We start from the raw sequence: 20,523 nt of genomic DNA, 5'->3' as shown, positions 1-20,523 counted from the left end.
TTCTTTTTCCTTCAAAATAAAAGCTTTAGACACAGCAATGAATTTGTGTGGCCTTTGTAAGATACTGAGACAAATTGGGGTACACAGGAGCCTCAAAGGCATTTCTGTTCATTCACTACAGCTCCTTTGTAAGGTGGGGGAAGACTATTATCTTCCTCCAAATTCTGAAATTCCAGTGTACATTGTTTATTCCTTCACTGTTTTCAGGCATCATAACCGTCTAGAGCAAAGACCCTGAAAGAACAGTACTCAGTACGAGAGCAACTGCAAATCCCAGTGAGGGTATTTAACGGAATGAATGAAAAATAATTTAACAACGCAGCATTTTCAAATTCCCATGGCATTTGTGGCAAAGATGTTTATTTGAACATTTTCAAAAATGTATGAATGAGCACAAACATTTCAGTGCGACCATCACACAGCTCTTGAGACAGATAAATTGTGTTTTTGGAAAATACAGAGAATGAATGGCTTTAGAACGTCTTAATATGGCTCACTTATAGTATCGCATTAACAAGTCTTAGAAGGATAGGCATACAAAGCAGCACCAAGTTCTCAATCTCAGCTTTCCATTAGGTCATAAAGCATACTATTGAATGTTGCAAATCATTAAAATCAGCCTCAAATGCAAGCAAATATCTTCATCCTCACACATACCACAAAGTCATGAAAAAGAAAAAAAAAAAAATTCAATCCACCACGGTAAACGTAGCTGATTTTTCAGGAAGCTGTACGGCTACTCTCTGAAAGTGTCAAAGGCTGAAGAAAAGAAGAAAATATCAAAAGGAACAAAAACAAGCCTCAATGTAATATGCCAGATAAATCACAGACCTGCACTAGTGTTACAAATCAGATTAATAACTCCTGTTAGTCTTGTGTTTGGCACTTAAGATTCAAATTGATGACAGGTGGGTGCAGGGAATGGCATCGGCATCTTTAAATTCAGCACAAAGTAATCGTCTTACAATAGGGACCGATTACCAGATATTACATTTACTTAATAGAAATGCAAGGAAAATAAAATTCAAGTCTAGTTTACAAATTTTGAGTATGGGCACACCTACATTTGTCTCCTGATAGGAGGATTTCAATTTCAAGATTCCATGGCTGTTACTGAGGAAACAGAGTGCAGATAGGTCCGATGAACAAAAGGGAATTAATGCAACATATGGCAGCTCAATTAAACATAAGTGTCATCAAATCAGTGCTTGTCAAGTATTTTTCCAAGGACCACCTTTCAAGAAACCACTGAATAGTTCAGCTAATTCGATTGCTGGTGATTGTTATCAAAATTAAACCAATTTATGATGACAAAATACTGGCAAATAGTGCCCCCGTACAATATATGTATAGTAAAATCATAAGAGAAACATTGCAATGGATGCACACATGTAAGTAAGATGTAGAATCACCACTTCCAACATTAAAAGGAAAAATGCCTTTAGAGATCCAAGATCACACACACAAAAAAAAAAAAAAAAAAAAAACCACAAAAACAACAACACCATTGACAAATGGCAGTCAATGCAATAAACCAATTCTCATTCTTCATTACTTTTATTATAATCTGGAGTAAAATACTTGAGAATTAGTCAATACATATAAATACAGGTGCTTCAGTAAACCCCTGCTCACATAAAATAAAAATGTATTCAATATTTCAAACCAAAAGCATACACTCAAAGAAAGAAAAAAAAAAAAAAAAAAAAAAAAAACCCACCACAAAACAAAGTTCAAGCAGGAAGCATGGTGCATTCCACTGTCTGCATTCAAACATTTTTGGATTATTTCCATCTCCCCCCCCCCCCCCCAGAGGTAGCATTCTGGTTCTTGCGAATACAATGGCTACAGTTTCAGAGGCAAATGTCTGCCACCTCTCAGCAAACTGCACTTGAATACTGATGTAAGTTGATGTCAAAATAAACCAAAGACAGTAACTCAAGATTGAACAAAACTGTCAAAAAAAAAAAACCCAGCATCCTAATGATGACATCAAAAAGACATGATGCATTTCATTGGGGGGAAAATCAATCAAAACTAAACTTCTGGAAGCCAAGTCATGTTATAAAACCAAGAAGTTTCAATAAACAAACTTTTATATTTTTATGCAAACCAAGAAGTCCATTTTGCAAAGCAGGAAAAGTCAGAATGAACACCACAGGATCATTAATAGTTCAACAATTCTACCTAGGTGTGAGAATACAGCTATATTTAAGGATAAAGACTGCAGATTTTCTCTTATTTGGCCTTATAAACAAACATTTTCTTTAAGGTTTTGATAAAGTCCAAGATTACTTTATTTGTAAATGTTCAATTTGTTCAGTCCCCCCTCCTCTTATTTTTTGACTAGCACTGTGTCACACATTTGATTTATTTTACTTCTTGGTTTTACTACTGTAATTTTAATAGCAATATAAATCTGTAAAATTTCATCCAGGTTATGAAATAATTGGCAACCATACAATCTGATGACTTAAAATGTAGCATGTGGCATTTGATATTCTTCATTTAGCACGATATTTACTGGCTTGCAAAACTGGGTATTTGTTAAACCTGCTACAATAATAATGTTTACCTCTTAAGTGCTCCTGAAATTACCGAAGACTTACAAATTCCATCACCATACATGAACAAATGGATGTGACAACTAGTCATTGGCGGAATCACACAAACACCAGAAATGGACTTGAACAATTCCACTTGGGTCCACACGATGGAGTCACAGCATTACCAGAGGCTCGTGATGAGCCCTGGGCCCTGTAGTCTCTTAGGATTGTCCTTGGAGTGAGGGTTCAGGATAATTCTTTAATTTGGGAGAAGGCACAGACATCTGGGAAGAAATGGCACTTTAAGATGGCATTCCTCGGTACCTACCAGTCATCTCGTGAAACACGTCGATTCCTATCGATTAACACTAAATTCAGAAGGAACTGGCCGACATTTCTACACCCAACATCAGCTGTAATACTTTTCTGTTGATTACACTAAGCAAAAAGGAATATGCAAGAAAGCCATATATAGCAAACTGTGATTAAAATAATTCAGAAAGAAAACCCTTGAATGTTGCATACACAATGAAATTACATCATTTTAACAATGGGAAAAGTGCTGATTATGAAACATAAGCAAAAATATAGCAAGACAGCTGTATATGAAAAAACATTACTTGGCTTTTGATACATAGCTATATCCTCACAGGTTTACTTTGCAAAGCATGATAAAGGTAAAATATCTGATTACAAAGTTTAAACTTTATGCTTTACTATGCACAAAGCTTAGCCTTTGTAATAAGACATGGTAAAAAATTGTCTTGGAAGAATCCGCTGCAAAACCCATGATGTTTTATGAAAGAAAGGCTCAAAAATTCACTATTCAATTTCAAAATTCTGACCCGCATAGGAAAAGAGGGGAGGAAGGAGGAAGGAAAAGTGACAACCCCTCAACCACAAAGACATTTCTCAGATGATGGCATCATGAAGGGGGGGGTATTTATAAAAATTACACACACAGACTGGACAGTGAACATGTGCCACCAACTGCACAGAAAGTCAAGATCCATTTGCCCAGAGAGACATTTGAATATTGGAATCACAACCAATTTTCCAGAGAAGTGTCTGAAAGTAATTGGAGGATACAGGGGGAAAAAACCTCAAGCTGTGCGTGGAATCAATCACAGCCTGTCAGAGCTAATTCAGGCAAACGATCAACAAGTGGACCATGTTGAAACGAAGACCTGGAGACTGTGAAACTTACACCTCCTTGCTCGTATTCACCGATGATCACCCTTTCACAGTCTTGTGTTCTTTTTTGACAGGAAGCTAATTTAACAACTCTGATGGAGGACGTTGACATTCAAAGAGCAAAAGACACTTCTCAGAGTCTGAGAAACACATCCTTATCAGGATGGAGTGAAGGGATGGACTCAAATGTGGGAAACTTAGCTGACTAAGTGTGAAAGACCAACAACAGAGTAGACAGGAGGTGACATGAAGGTGGGGTGAACGAGGGCGGGAAAAGTATTTTCTCTACTCAATCTATTAAAGGGACATATAAAGCGCCCTTATTTGTAAAAGGTCTTTGAAGCTGAAGACTTAGATTTTCCTCTCCTTAATTCCCACCCCTGTCCACTCAGTGAACGCTTGGAAGAAGATCGCCGTTTACAAAACCAGCTCGATGGCAGTTTCCCCGGCCCATCCTCCTGTTCATCCTTATGGAGAAATGCTGACCCACAGCCATCCGACCAAAGTGCCGTAAATCCAGGTTTTTACATACAGTTTTCTGCCGGACTCCGTCAACAGCATTGGCATCGTGAGGCCGCCCAGAAAAAGGAGCGAGGGCAAAGTCTTCTTGAGGCTGAGAGGAGACCTCCGGCTCTCGCCAGGAAACCTGTACCTCTTGTCCGGGTCTTCTGAATCATAGAAAGCGGTCAGCAGCCTGGGGCGGGGGGGACATGGCTTAAAACAATACGCTAACACCCATGAAAAGACTGCATTTCTGAATTGATACGTTTCAAAAAGCTGCCGTCAACGTTATGACGCACAGCCGCTAACAAAGGCGCCGATCAGCCGTAGTTCGACCAAGACTGTTTGCAGACACTCACTTGTCCTTGATCTCGAACCTCTCGTGAAGCCATCTGCGGAAGAATGCTGGTTCTGGAGGAATTTCCTTCACATCCACCCGTTCAAAGTAGACGTGGACTCGTGGGCATTCCTTACATAGGAATTCTGTCAAGCGGGGGGACAAAATGGCGCTTGTGGTGAGGCGTGGTGGTACATACAAACCAGGTTGTTCGCAGAAAGTCCTTAATCATACTGATGGAGAGCAGGAGGTATCAGGATTTATTTCATTTTTTTTAAATTATCAACAGTGCAGACACAAAACACACAGTTGGAAACAGCACACCGAAGGATCGCAAATATGTGCACGTACACAGAGCTGAGGCTTAAGGTCAAAGGGTTACAGTATATCATACATGTCCAAATGTACCAGAATTCCTCAGCATTTCACGCAAACCAAATGTCCATTTTTCCAATAGAAATCTAAACACATCAGACATCCACATGCTAACAAAGGGAACTTCTGGGGTGCTCCACTACATTGTTTTGCATTGATGCTAATATATTCATTATATCCACTGAATGCTTAATTGGTGTTCAGACATCAAATTGTAATATTGTAACAGCCTTCCTAATTTTTTGTATACAGTGGGGCTTAAGTTTAAGAGACAAAAAAAAACCCAATCTCTATATAACTTTTGTATATTTCAATCAAGTTTTATCAATAATGTCCAATAAACTTAAATATTCACCTTCTTTAATAGCACTACGTTATGCGACGCCCTTTTTTATTTTTATTCATTATTCAAGGCTGTCTGCCTTAGTTTAACAAAATTTCTAGGTGTCCCATACGTGAAAAAAATGTAATTATTCAAGAACTCAACTGTATGTATACTGACATTCCATGAGCAAGTAAATTAACTGAAGCGGCGATTTACACTCTCTGTAGTTGCTGTGTAAAATCAAGGTCTGCAACAAGTGACCCCAGTGGCACTTGGGACGTAACTTTCAAAACATTACAATCTCCTTTGAGCCACGTCAAGGTTTTTCCTCCAACTGCACTCCCCGAGGCCCCCAGGCTGTTTTTCATCATTCCACTCCTTTGCCGCTTTAATATGACTAATCCAATCTTGAGGATTCATAAGGGTACAGCAGTCATTAAAATCATTACCGCATGCTTATAGCGGGGGCCAATTTGTTTTGTTGTACATTATCGGGCAAGGGCAGCTGGATCTCATCACCACGGCCTCATGGGAAACGGGGCAGTCCCACCAGTGTTTGAGTCACGTCACTTGAACCTCCCCAGAGGTTAGGCAATTAGAGCTGAAATATCAGACCTTCCTGTAACCGAGTGGCGACCATAAATTACATCGTTGTTTGACCGCATGACCCTTGGCATCGGAGCAGAACGCCTGTGTGCCACTCTTCAGACCTTGACTAAAGTCTGAAAGGTGCAACACCGGCAGTGCAACTGGACAAAATAACACAGAAGTTGGACAAACTATAGAAATGTGTTTTACGGTGGACTTTGATGTTCCAAAAATCAATAGAGCATTTAATGAGTGTGATAAAATTGGCCAACTCCTACATTGCTAACCTGACCATACGGTTAAGCTTCCCCTTGCAGTAACAATTCCCTTATTTAGTCAACATTTTTCCCCAAAGTGACTTCTAATGTGAGGTTTTTATACTAAGCTACTTATTTATTAAGTTTAGCTACTTTAGCTACTAAATGTCAGTTTATACAGCTGGGTAATTTTTACTGCACCGTCAGGGTAAATACCTTGATCAGGGGTTCTACAGCGGGAGGACAACTCAAACCTGGGCCTTTTCATTGCAAAATGATGGCTCTAAACACCACAGCACCTGTCGGCGCAGACGATTGCCTTTAAAGTAAGGAATTGCACATTTCAAGTCATTCTGTGGGGATACATAAAACTCCCATGTTCACAAACATTTAAAAAAAAAAAATAAACAGTGAAAGCCCTTTCAAAAGCAGGCCAATTAGATAAGAGCGAGCAAACAATGTGGAATATACTGAAATGGAAATCTGACATTCTCATGGAGACCAAAGCATTTTCACACAAGGGAAGGATATTAAACCCCACAACCTCCTGCTGCCTTTCCCAGGACATTTAAATTACATGTGTTCGTTATCGAGCAGAGTTACATTGTGCCCTCGGGTTTGTGGAAACCGGCCAAAGTGGTCACTCACATTGCAACATTGGATGCCGGACACTCTGCAGAGGCATTGCCAAAAGACTTAATTAAATAAATAAATAAATAAATAAAATAATAAAAAAAAAAAATGCGCTAATGCTGTTTTATTTAGATAATGTCGCTAGATAGCTGCACTAAGTACAACAGAAAGGAGACATCAGTATCAGCAGCCACAAATGAGACAGTATAGAACACAACCAGCACTAAAGACAATTTATGACAGCAGTGATGCAAAGTCACTTTGAAGCTGTTCAATATTTGTAATGCAAAACCCACTACTGATAAATCTGTATAAAAATTCTGAAAGGGGGGGGGGACAACAAACAGTGGAATTACAAATAAAGAAAATGTATAGAAAGGGTTCTGTCGGGATCTTTAAATACATGCCTTATCCATCACTCACCAAGTTTTAAAGTTATTCCCTGAAACTGTCACTTAAGAGTGGAAAAACTGCAGGCAAAGCTGTCAGCTCACAGCTGACCTGGTATGCCGTTGGGGTAAGAACAAGGTTCTGCACCTGGCGACTGCTTGTATCTGTTTTTGTTTCCACTGAAGCATTTTACTCCTTGTTTTCAACACTAATATTCACCCTGTAAAGCTGCCGCACGACCGCTGGCCAATTGCAAACACCATATCTGTTCAAAGATGGCAAAGCTGATGGAGGGCAGATTTACTGCTGCACAGTTCTTTTCTCTACACCAAGTGCCAGTTCCAGAAAGAACCAACTCAATACTCACCCTTCATGTAACAAGGCCCTGAGCAACAGAAACCTACAATAATAGATTATGGAAATATATACCTCTCTACCCTTTTTTATTCTATACAATCTTATTTCCATACATATTCTGGGACAGATACACAAACTTGGCATTTCAAATCCAAAAGGTTTGTGGGCCTAGAGATGTCAATCTGGCTGAATCTACAGTATTAATCTCTAAATTACATTGGAAATAACGAGCACTTGGTCATTAGATTGTGCAGTGGCTTCATTTACCCATTTAGCGTCAAATAGTGTTGTATTAGCAATGCTATACAGCACCTCTTCATGGTGCAGTGTCCGTGTGCTTTGCCATGTGAAAGACACAGGCAGTGATCTTGTGAACTTCATATCAAAGATCTGGGAGCCAAACTATGTACGTGTTCCCTGGGAAGACCGAAAAAGTGAAGATGGCATCGGCAGAAGCCTGTAAAGGCTTTATTCTAACGTGCGATAAAAATTAGAAAAGGCTGGTGTCATAATGGCCATATATAAAAATACCTTTTATTTCTTAAGTGACATTTTTCCAATTCTAGAAACCTTTTTCCATAAGAATTAATACTAATATCTCCTCATAATGGAAATTCTCCAAATGGCGTAATTTCACATTTTTATTTATTTTTTTTTTTTAAAAAAAGTGCTTATGTAATATCTGAATGAAATCAAATATCAATTTTAGTCATTTTGACTTAATGTACGCAGTTCTGTGTCTATTCCTTTATAAGCTCCGGACCCTTTTTTTTTTTTTTTAAAAGTTTACCTGCTGTTTCAGTACCAACAGTTACAATCACCATGTCAGAATATGGTGCAAAGTGTCAACGAAACAATTTTGGTCCCCGATTTTTCTTGCAACTAAATTCCGACTGTCCTGTTTGTTCCATTGTCATCAGCTTCCATTCACTCAAACATTCTTGTGATACTAGATTCCGTACATTTCAGAAGAGATCCTCATTACTAATATGTGGAACTTGGGAAATTACAAGGAAGGTGGTGATGAAAGGCATTTTTCCTCTGTTTTCTTGCCGGTGTACTGCTGGTGTTTATTCCTGTTGGCAACAGGATGTTTTTTATGTTACTCCTGCGAGCGTGATGCATCGGTCCCCGAGTCTGGGAACGCTGACGGACGCCCAAAAATGTTTTTAACCAAACTTTGTGTTTACAGGAAATTTACTTTTCCATTCTGGAAATATCTTGTGTTTTAATTAGGCCCAGAAAACAACAAATCATATTCCTGACCCACCTCATGTTATGACTCTGTCTCAGTGGAATTGAACCCATCAGGTGAAACTATCTGGTGTTTACTGCAAGACCACAACAGCACCTGCCATCCCGGGTGTACTTGGTTCATAATTTCGGCATGTTACTCTGCATAAAGGTAAACAGCCTCACACAGTTCTCGGTACCCTACTACGGTAATCAACAGCTGCCCTGAGGACTCACCTGGCATCGAAGGGGCTGCCTTCCTCTGACCTTTCGCATCCACGCTTCTCTCATAGGCCACAGTGATGTCATACACAGCGCCCAGATGGTTCTTCATCGTCTCGATCGCTATGTGAGCAGCTTTCATCCTCGGGGTCAAAATGTGCTTCAGAACCGCAAGGCCTACGGAGCAACACGAAAAGCGTCTACTACACACCTGACCTTACAGTCATTTATCGTATTGAAAGCAAACAACTTCAGAGACGGAGGAGAAGAAGGTTTGACTGGAAAATATCTGTGGTTCAGTTTTTCAAGCTATGCTGCATTAAAACATCCATCTCGGGTCTTCAAGCGGTATCGTTAACTGCATATTTGGCACAAACCGTTTTGCACACATTTTACAAACAAACATTCAGCTTTTACTACAACTAGAATAATGCTAAAATCTACACAGCTGAGCACATATTTACCAGTCTACAGTCAGCCACCTGGCTAAAATCACTCATCCGATGACACTTCTGTCGAAGCAAAGGAAACTGCAATTCTGCCAAATTCCACATCAATGTGTATTTTTTAAATTTTTAAGTTACTTTTAGAGACAGAACAAGCTTCCTGCGTACAACTGATATACTGTAGCTTTCATGAAATGGCAAGAAGCTCTAATGAAACTCAATCCATCAAACATTTTAGGAACCTAGTGTCAATTTTCAGTTTCAGCAATTTCCATAAACTCCTTATGGTAACAAGTAGCACCGGTGGCCTCGCGGCTCCTGGGCTGTGGATTCAGACAATCCTGCAAACTACACATGGACCGAATTCGTTTTTTGTGTGGGAGTCCTCCAGGTGCTTTGGTTTCCGCTCAGAGTCCAAGTACATGCGTTTCAGAACTGGTGCCTAAATTGCCTGTAGTGCACCAATGTGAGTTACACTGCTCTGCTGTATAAACTGTTAAATGACTAGGTTATTTTCATACACTATATCTACCACTGTAAGTCACTTTGGACATATGCTACTTAATAGTACAATACCTTCCATAAAACAACATTTCATAACTTCATCCACAATACAGTCCTAGAGCAATATGAGTCCTGAGCAGTAATTAACCTGAGATGAAGTCAGACCTACACATTCCATCCTTTGCTGAAGGATTACTGATGCAGCTTGGTACCATTAGAACTTGGCACTAATCCTACACTGGGCTGCTGCAGACATCAACAAGTGCTTAAGAGTTTTAAAGCTGTACAAGGTTTTGCCCTAAGGCCACGAAAAGTTTAGGCAACATACAGTGTATGATACTGCTTCGGGCATTCTGAATGATCAGCAGAGTAAGCTGGAGACTTGCTTTGATAACGCCATTATATTCTCGCCAGATAATTTGAAAAGATGCTGCATAAGACATGATGTAATGCCATGTACCACTTTCATTGAGCAAACAAACTGAATGTGTCCTCCTACTGAACTTCTCACTTTTCCTGAAAGATGTGCATTAAGATCCTCTGCAAAGCCCTGAAAGGTTTGCGCTGAAGTGTAGCGGTTGCGGTGACAACATGCCCGAAACACACAGAGCATTGTGGGTGGAGCTTTTAGCCCAGACGTGGCAGCAATAAGGCCTCTGACTCAAAAGGACAAATGAGGATCACTGGTCTTTGAAGCGTCTTTGGTAATGTGTTGAACTTTAACTGCTCCTGCCCACTTACCTTCCTCATGTAACAACATTTATGATTCTTAGGTATTGTAAAAGCAAGATGTGCTAGCTTGTCATGTCTGCAAAAATCAGACACAAAACTCCACAATTAACAGACTTGCATCTTAAATAATGTAGGAAGAGGCTCAAATTATTTTGAATAGATGGTTAGAGCTGCTGCCTTTGAAACCAAAAGATGGAGAATCAATTCCCACCTCCAGCTATAGTACCCTTGAGCAAGGTACTTCCTCTAAATTGTTCCAAGAAAATTACCCAGCTGTATAAATGGGTAAATAGTTGCAGGCAACTTAACACCAAGTTGCTTTGGAGAAAAGAATCACATAAATGAGTAAATGTAAATTAGTTAATAACTGTATATGGCCAAAATTTGACAGGCCATGACACATGCCATGACTGCAGTCTCTCTGTACATTGGGGTTCAGTGTTGTCCTATGAGAGACTACCCTTTATAACATGAATGCAGCACTGAAAAGGAACATAAATGACACTAATGTGGGGATCAATACACACAGAGTACAGCAAGGGGTGGAAAGAGTTGATCACACTCATGAAGGTCTTGTGATTTTCACACAGTTTTACACTGACCAACATGTACGAAAGCCAAACAACGTAAAACAGCCTACAATTATTGCAAAATAAACCTGACAAGTACAGAGGATACAATGATCTCAGGAAACACAGCATGGTACATTAACTACTGCCACACAATTCTGCACTGCAAAGTACTGTAAATCAAACCCACCTGTATTTCTACAAGTGTCCTAAAACAAAATTTATATCAGTAAGCGTAAGTCAAATGGCTGAGCATGTTTTTTTTAAAAAAAAAAAAAAGTCCATCCGAATTTGCTCCATTATAATCCGCCCTGTGTTACCGGGTAGGCTCCGGTTCCCCGTGACCCTGTATGGGACAAGCGGTTCTGAAAATGTGTGTGTGTGTGTGTAATCCTCCCTGATAATTTCAAGTCAAGTTTGTCTTGACATCACCATGTTACTTTACATGAAATGTTTAAATATTAAAAAAAAGACAGTTAGACAGGACATACCTTCCTTGCTGGCAAAAGCTTGGCTTTCGCTGATCACTTTCCTGAGCTCTGGGTTGTATCGAGTTCCTTCTGGGAAAATCACAAGGTACATCTGCATGCAAAACAAACAAAACACAAACAAAAACAAACGAAAAGGCATTGTTAGTTACGTTTAGTCTTCTCGTTCAAAGGCCCAGTGCTTATTTACTTCCCGCTAATGTAAACGCAAACAAAAAAAAAAGCAGCGTCGCTGACGTTTAATCCTGACATTCAAAGCCCTTGCGTTCATTTACTTCCCGCTAATGAACCTCAAGAGTCCTTCCGGCACGTTCCAAAATTAAAACAGCCTTAATTAGTAAACACAAACAGCCAAGTTTGTCTTTTGCCTACAGGGATTAGAAGCGGTGCTACCGAAAAAGGTTCAATTAACAGGAACGTATGAAGGTGCTACAAGTAGTGTGGCTATAAAGGCTCATTTCAGCTGGGATGAACAGACTGACCTTTAGTTACAAAAATGAAGGAATAAAGCAAGTGGCTAAGCTATGCAATTAAGGAAATGGCAAAATAATTGTTTATTTTACCTTGTTTCCCTGTCAAGCTACCTTAGACAAAGCCATTGGCTAAATGAATTACAGTAGAAATAATACAATACAAATACATACTGTACTACTCTGCCCTGCCTATATAATATGGCACTATTATTTAGTAGTGTGCAAACTGACAAAAATTGTACATGGTTAAAATATGTCCAACATTTATTGAAACACTCCTGTACTGTGTTCTAGACAGGAAACATTTACTGTACACTAACCTCTGCAACATCAAATTTATTTACTTTTTACATAGCACGTGGACATACCATCCAGAAACAAATTGGACACCATGTGTAGCAAATTGTCTTTAAAAATAATGTGTGCCCTCAGCGGAGCTCAAAAAGTGCCACGGGAAAAAGTCGACTGGCAAACAATCACATCCCTTCATATAGTTGCGGGGAGAAATGTTTAGAGGAGATGTCTGTCAAAGGCTGAAAAATGCACAGGTTTATTTACAAAGTGACTTTGACTGGCATGTGAAAAAGGACTCCCAGAAGTATCATTCAGAAATTACATATCTGCTTGGCTGTGACTACAGTCACGAAGGTACAACGAATAAAGATGGACAAGACTCAACATCATCAAATTTATAAGCTATTCCACAATGCTGCTACTAAATTTATCTGCTAATATTATGCAACCCAGAAAGAACTTTTCAGGGGTTTTTCCACTCACACAAGTATGTAGGTTCGAATGGTACAATTACGAATTTGTTATCCAGAAACCTTTTTTCACCCCCATTTGACATTTTTCTAGAATTACTAGAATAGAATTTGTGTGCTGGGTCAACAGATGACAGTACAGCACTTAAAGAGAGCAACTCTAAAAGTAGTAAGAAAAGTGTCCAGCTACCGAAGAGGTCAAACAAAAAGTAACGAGATCAAAGTACCACAACGAATTACCTTCTATAAACAAATGCAGCATTTACCAAGGTGATACTCAGTCCTGAGTTTCACGTTATGATCGAATTCCTGATTCAAATACAGCTGTCTTAACTATCAAAACGGTGAAGATTTTTGGGAGTTGTCATTACGACATGAAAGACAAAGGACCCAAAAACACACAACAGACAAATAGAGCGCATACAGATGTGCAGTCCCACATTCCCACCGCTGCACACGTACAGGAGTTCCCAAGTTCGTCTGAGAGATCAGCTTCTTCCTCATGGCCTTCTCGTCAAACCTGGAGCTTCGCTTCACGTACACGCCTCCATGCTGGAAAAAAGGTCAGAGCCGACATCTCGCACAACAATGCGGCTCACATTTTCCACTGGTTTACTGAAATTGTTTCCGTAATATTCTTTTGAAATTTAAACAGACTAAAATTAAAAAAAAAATTGCCCTTAATTTAAACAAAATACATGAAGGCAACATGAAACCAACGTGTAATAACTGCTCTCAAAAGAAATCCAAAATGTTATGCAATTAAGATTTTCTTTGCAACACATGGAGCGTGTGTGCATGTGCATGAGAGAGAGAGAGATGTCCTACCTGGGAGAAATACCACCCGTACAGAGGAAGCCACTTGAGGCCGTCCTTTAAAACGTACCGCACGTGACCCAGTGCGTTCTGCCTGATAGCCAGCATGTCAGCAATGATCCAGTCCACTGCAGGAAAACCAAAACCAGCAATAAGACTCATTGCTTATCAATTTTCCCCCATAACAAAGATCTGAGCAGAGTCAACAGTGCTCATGTAGAAAAAAGTACCCTACTTTTATGAGTAAAACAGAGGAGGGCAATGAACATACCTGTGCACTGATGATTGGAAAGGTAGACCACATCCTCTTTAGTCTTTGGTATGTCGCCATAAATCACAACCTACATGTAGAATTTACAAAAAATAAATCAATGTAAACCTTTGACTACTGAAGGACCGTAATTTTCCACTGATAAGAGGAGGAGAACCCACATCTCACCAGTGGGTCACCTTGGCTTCACTTTCTCCTCCACACAGTTGCTCACTTGCAGAAATAAAATAAATTGCATCGATACCCGTGCTCAGGATGACCAGTCGCACACTTTAAATGGGATATTTCCACTCCGCTGTGATGATCTGCCGAAGGTTCGAGTCTTCACTTCACCTTACGAACACACTTTATACCAGCTGGCCAATTTCTGGGCAGAATTTACAGAACTACAGGGTTAACTTACAAAAAAGTTAATTGTTTACTGGAAGTGCGACAGCAGAACTGCAGACGGTATTGATTTACATTAAGAACATTTAAAAAAAACAATGTCTGGAGACTTCACAAATGTACTTTTGTTTTTGAGTGAAGTGGATTATTAAAAAGTTCCACGTATGCAGCTATTCTTGGAATACAGAGTTCACAAATGCACCATAAATAAATAAATAGCACTAAGGCATAATTCAAACATATGTTAGATATCTATTACTGTAGGAGGCCCCCACCAAATAGTTGCAGTTATTTTTCAGGGTTGTTTTTCGTGGTCAGAAGGTTTACGATGACACCGCGGTGAGGAATTCCATCCCAACCCACTCCGCCAAACCATTTTTGGTGTATGTTGAACATAAGTATGTCCCTGTCATAATAGCTGGCTAGATCTTCACCTAAGACACACTCTTGGTTGAAAAAGTGAAAAGAAGAAGTGATACGTCTTGTTAAGCACGTGTGACTGATCACATCATGCTCTCTTTAGATGCGGTACCCACACGCTAAAACTGGTTCTCTGACTGTCTTTTAAAGGGGAAAAAACAGCAGAACCACAATCTCAACTCTCATAAATAAAAAGTTGAAATTAGTTTAATTGTATCTGCGCATGTTTTATATCAATTTGAGTCTCCACACGCTAAACTTAGTCCTGTCACTGTACCTATTATCATGTTACAACAAAAGTAATATGAACATACCATGAGCTTCCTGCAACTATAGCAACCTTGGCGTTCATGTTGGTCAGCCTCTGACGCAACACTCCGAGCAAGACCGCTCTTAATCGACCATATTTACAGTACTCCTACTGCACTTACAAGCTGAGCTTATAGATGCAGTAAGATGCTTCTGGATCAATACATGAAATAAGTGTACATTTGGACAGTAATTACCATGCATTTACCAGATTCTTAACCAAAAATAAACCATAAAAAAATAAATAAATAAAAAAATAATCGATCCAAAACTACTGTTTGATCCATCTTCCACGTTAAGACCATTTCAAATCTTGCGACGATACAGCAGTCTGGCCTTGGAGCAACAGTTCAAGTGCTCATTGTGGAAGACCTACCAGAATATTTCTCAATTCTTTATTCTGGCACTTTTTTTATAAGCTACACTGCTGGGTTTGTACACTAAGCTTCTTATAGCGATTTATGCATTCAGACAGTTGGGTAGTTTTTACTGTACCAGTTCAGAGTAAGTACCATGATCCAGAATAGACAGGGTTCTAAACACTGTCCTTCTCTCTCTCTCTCACACACACACACACACACACACACACACACACACACACACACACACACACACACACACACACACACACACACACAGGTGATAGCTCTAATCACTATTCCATATGGCACATTTGCACCCCAAACATTTATTTAGAAAGAATTCTTTACGCTGACCTGTGTCCAGAGCTGGGGAAAGCCCTCAAAGGCAGTTCTGTCTTCATTACTACAGGGTAAAAACTCAGGTCAGTGAATAGATGCAAGATCCATCACCTGGGACATTTCGGTGTAAAACTCAAAGGGTGAAGTGTCACTACGGATGTCACAAATACCAATTTCAGCAGTCTCACATCAGCTTTTTCTTACTGCCCCACATTGGCGTCAAGCCTTTTGCAGCAACATGACCGAGATCAGAGCCAATTTGAGATCAAAATTAAACACAGACAAAGAAATCCTTTGTTTCCAATTTATGACGGAAGTTAGGAAACTGGGGCAGGTATGAGGCCACGATTAAGCTCATTCGAAATGTGTCCCACAAACCACCGTGCTTGTCTGATCCCTGCCCTGGCCGAGAGTGTGCAAAAGACTCATCGTTTGGTTATTGTGCCACTTTATCAATGCCAGACTTTGGCCCTTTAGCCACAGGCTTGGAACACAGGTATTAAACACACATAATTCTCGGCAACAAATCATTTCACAAGAGCAGAAGGGTGGCCAGCATTGCTCATTTGATGCCAGGTGGACAACTCACTCATTTTGCATAACTCCTCCACTAAGAGTCTAGGAGTGATGATTGACTCAAGTCTCTTTCTCTCAGCATATCGAAGCCATAACCTGGACCTGCAGATACATCCTGCAAAACATCCGCAGGATCCATCCGTACCGCATAACGGACTCTGCCCTACTACTTGTCCAGGCCATGGTGACATCAAGTCTGAACTACTGCAACTCTTTCCTGTCTGGCCTTCCTGCTACTGCCATCTAACCTCTACAGCTGAAACAGAACGCTGCTGCTCGAGTTGTGTTTCACCTGCCGAAGCGTTCCCACGTATCTCTACTCGTCATCTCTCTGCACTGGCGTCCTATAACCGTCTGGATCAAATTCAACACTCTGGTTACGTCCTACAAAAGCATCAATGGAACTGCTCCCTGATATCTACAAGACCTGATCATCCCCTACACCCCAACCAAACTGCTACACTCCTCCACCTCTGCCCACACACAAAAGGTCCAAAAGCAAAAGAACGAAGGTTCTCAGTTCTGGCTCCGTTGTGGTGAAACGACCTCCCCCTCTCACTCAGAACTGCTGAATCTTTGTCCATATTTAAAAAGGGTCTTAAAACTCACCTCTTCCAGACTCACTTCTCCCATGATCTCTTAAGTTCATGTAATACGTAAATCTTCATGCTCGACAACTGACGTCATAACTGATGAACAACAGATAACCTTTCACACAGCTACTTGTATAACAAAAATGTTGAATTAAAAAAAGTGATTAGGAAGTGATTGGCAATTGTCAATTATTGGGATAAAGTTTCATGCAGCTACTTTTATGATGTACATTGGTTAATATGGTGGAAAGTAACGGTGCTTTAGAATCACACGTCTGCATCCAAGTCTCTGCTTCTGCTGATGTAATGAACACACTATTTTCTATGAGATGTATGTTGCTTTGCAGAAAAGCTTCTGCTAAATGAAGAAACGTAAAAGAGGGTGATCTATTCCATCAGAACCTTCAAACATTTTACGGGGTCAATGTGCCATTGTGGAAACATTTTAGCAGCTCTCCAGAAGGCCCAAAAGTTGCGGTGCGTACAGATCCATCAAGTACTTGCCAACTGCATCTCGTCACTTAGCTCATCGTGCCAATTTCTCTGTGGTGGACAGAAGGCCTTTCACCCCAAGCGCATGGGTGTTAACCAAACACACCTTATCTGTACAACACGTTATTGTGCAAAAGCTACAGGGCAAGCATTCCAATCATCACTCACTTGGCGCCAGTTATTCTCCTGCATAAAAACCTTGTGTGCTTTTACACAATTTGAATGTAAATGTAAAGGTCTAGAACCTGCCACACAGGTCACTCTCGGTGTGACCGATGCTGCATCAGTCTGACTCTTTGTATTACACTTTCAACGTCAAAGTAGTTTGAACTTCGGCACGTGAACACTTACATATAGTAAAATGAAGGCAGGTGCATCAACACAAGAACAGTGTGGTCTTACTGTATCCCACCCATCCATCAGTTACAGGTTCTTGTGCACCGCAGGGTTATGGTGATCCAGCCCTTCATACAGGGTGCAGAGAAAACTGCTGCCCCTCAGCGAGCCGGATTCAAACCCACAGCCAAGGAGCTGTGAGGCACCAGCCCTACCTGCTGCACCGTAGTACAAGGAAGTTAAATTATATATCAAGGAACAACAAACGAGTGCACATTCATAGGTCTGTACCTGGTTTCATAATAAAGCAAAGTGCAGAACATGTTACTGGGGGGTGTAGAACCCCGGGAGTCCTTCCTGGCATGATTCAAGATTCTGTTGAGAAGACACGCCCTGAAAAACTCCCTGAACCAGTCAAAGTGGTCGGGCGGCTTCGGTTATGCTTCGCGAACGCTGTTCGTGGGAGATTAAAAACTCACAACTGCTCAGGTCAACAAGTGCGATTAAAAACAACTTATTCCCTACAAGAAGCCATGTTACGAATGAATGTTTCGGGCAGCACGTCACGTCCAGGACAGGGCTGTGCCCTTATAACCTGAAGGTCATTGGTTCAAATCCCTCTCCTGTCACCGCACCCTTGGTCAAAGCTCTTACCCTGTACGTCTGCACTACCCAGCTGTAGAAATGGGTACCGGGGGCACCTGGTAACGCAGCGTTCGACCGGCTGCCTTCGGACGCAAAGGTTGCAGGTTCGAATCCCACCTCCAGGTGTAGCACACCTGAGCAAAGTACTTGCAGTAAAAATGATCCCGCTGTATAAACAGGTAAATAATTGCAAGCAGCTTAAGTGAACTCTAAGTTGCTTTTGAGACAAGTGTCAGCGAACGGAATACGGGTAAATCACTGTAAAAGTTGACTTGACTGATGATGGCAAGTCAGCCTGGCCAAAGGGGCCAGCTTAATGGTGCGTGAGGAGCCCTGGCCACCCCTCCTCCCCACCCAGCGTACCGCGCTGCTCACCTCGACCCCCGTGTAGTTCTCGAAGAAGAAGAGCACCATGCTCTGGTACAGCCAGTAGATGCGATCGTCCATGGTGTGGTAGAGGCGCGCGGGCAGCACGGCGGACAGCGCGCGCCACGCGCCCCACGTGAGCAGGTACGCCGGAGCCGTGCCCAGCATGACGGCGGCGGGGAACCAGTAGCGCAGCGAGTACGTGTGGACCACCAGGGACAGCAGCATGATGGCAGGTGGTGCAGGCGGCGAACGACGGACGGGCACGAAGAACTTCAAGGTGAAGAAGAAGGTGCAGAGGAGGGCGTAGGGAGCGAGGAGGAGGACGCGATGGATGGTGGATGGGGAGGCACAGGCAGCGTGGGGACACCGAGGACTCTCCCGCTCGCTCGCTCACTCACTCACTCACTGCAGCCGCCCGGGCATTTACTACGCGCCTTATCCGCTGGACCTGCAACGGAGCGCTGGCTCTTTCGTCACCGCCACACTGGCAACACACGTCGCCGGCCGGCTGTCCAGCCGTCAGATAAACTTTCTAGTTTCTGCAGCTAACTTACTCACACTGACTAGCAACGTTGCTAAGTCGACAGCGAGCTACGCCAGACTAAGACGGCTACGTACGCATTTTCAGAACACTAACTCTAAGAATGCGACAGAAAGTCACAACGAATAAGAGAAAAAGTTAATTTATTGTGTTTCCCCTGCCACCGTGTGAACTTACTGGTACAAAGTCACACACGCCGCCTCCTCCTTCTCCTGCACTCCATGTTCAAGAAAATCGGTTCTGCACTTCCTAATGTACCTAATGCTGATTGGCTGAGGCTCACGTTCTTGGTAAACGGTTGCTAAGAGAGGGCTGATACGTCGATTCGATCTTGGGTGTGATTGGTTAGACACGTCCGAATATGCCCGAAGCTGATTGGTTGAAAACGCGAGTACCCGAGCAAACGGTTGCTAGGAGAGGATGACAGGTGCCGTTGATGTGCGTCTTACCGGTGTAGCCCGCGCATGGTCCACTGGGCACTGGAACACGTGTAATCTTGCCAAATACAGTAGTGCAAAGTAGGTACAAAATAATTGGAAAGCAGTGTAGAATGCGATTGACCAGGTTCTTTCCACAAAGATTTTATAATGCAAGATCAACAAATTGAACATCAGTGCATCAAATGGAAAGTAACAAACGAGGTTTACTTAAGAATCACATGATGTGTCTGCAACTATGTCTCTTAATGTAATGCACAAATTTATATTTTCGCTGAGATGTACGTTGCTTTGGAGAAAGGCGTCTGCTAAATGAATGAATGTAAATGTAAATTTTGTAGCCAGAGCAATTCATGCATTTATGATACCATGTTCATTTGTTAAAAAAAGCACTGCTAGTCATTTTGATAAAGACATGATATAAAACATAAAAGAGGCAGCAGGTGGTGGAGTGATTAGAGCTGCCACCTTACAATGGGGCTTTCGGGGCTCAAGTCCTAGGTCTCGTTGTAACACCCCTGGAGCTGTGAATGGATAAATTATTCTAAGCAGAGTTTAAACAACGTAAGTGGCCACAAACTAATTGTGGATGAAATAAATTAATATATATATATTAAAAATGCGATCAAGTTCATGTAAAGCTTTAATTACAGATGGGGGTGACTATTTTTACCTTTGTTACAGGAAATCACTGCA

General features: G+C 41.3%; 1 protein-coding gene across 1 annotated transcript; it reads right to left on the bottom strand.

Moving 5' to 3' along the window:
- Nucleotides 1-1,692: 1,692 nt before the first annotated feature.
- Nucleotides 1,693-19,635, bottom strand: agpat5 (1-acylglycerol-3-phosphate O-acyltransferase 5 (lysophosphatidic acid acyltransferase, epsilon)). The gene is made up of 9 exons (XM_018749232.2): nucleotides 19,568-19,635; nucleotides 18,856-19,297; nucleotides 14,022-14,091; nucleotides 13,763-13,878; nucleotides 13,397-13,486; nucleotides 11,701-11,791; nucleotides 8,974-9,135; nucleotides 4,601-4,724; nucleotides 1,693-4,434 (listed from the first exon to the last, which is right to left on the bottom strand). The coding sequence occupies exons 2-9, from the start codon at nucleotides 19,072-19,074 to the stop codon at nucleotides 4,209-4,211; spliced, it is 1,098 nt and encodes a 365-aa protein (XP_018604748.2). The 5' UTR covers nucleotides 19,075-19,297; nucleotides 19,568-19,635; the 3' UTR covers nucleotides 1,693-4,208.
- Nucleotides 19,636-20,523: the final 888 nt, after the last annotated feature.

The sequence above is a fragment of the Scleropages formosus genome, chromosome 4 (assembly GCF_900964775.1).
Source record: "Scleropages formosus chromosome 4, fSclFor1.1, whole genome shotgun sequence".
Classification (NCBI taxonomy): domain Eukaryota; kingdom Metazoa; phylum Chordata; class Actinopteri; order Osteoglossiformes; family Osteoglossidae; genus Scleropages; species Scleropages formosus.
This window is presented reverse-complemented; position numbering and strand designations above follow the sequence as displayed.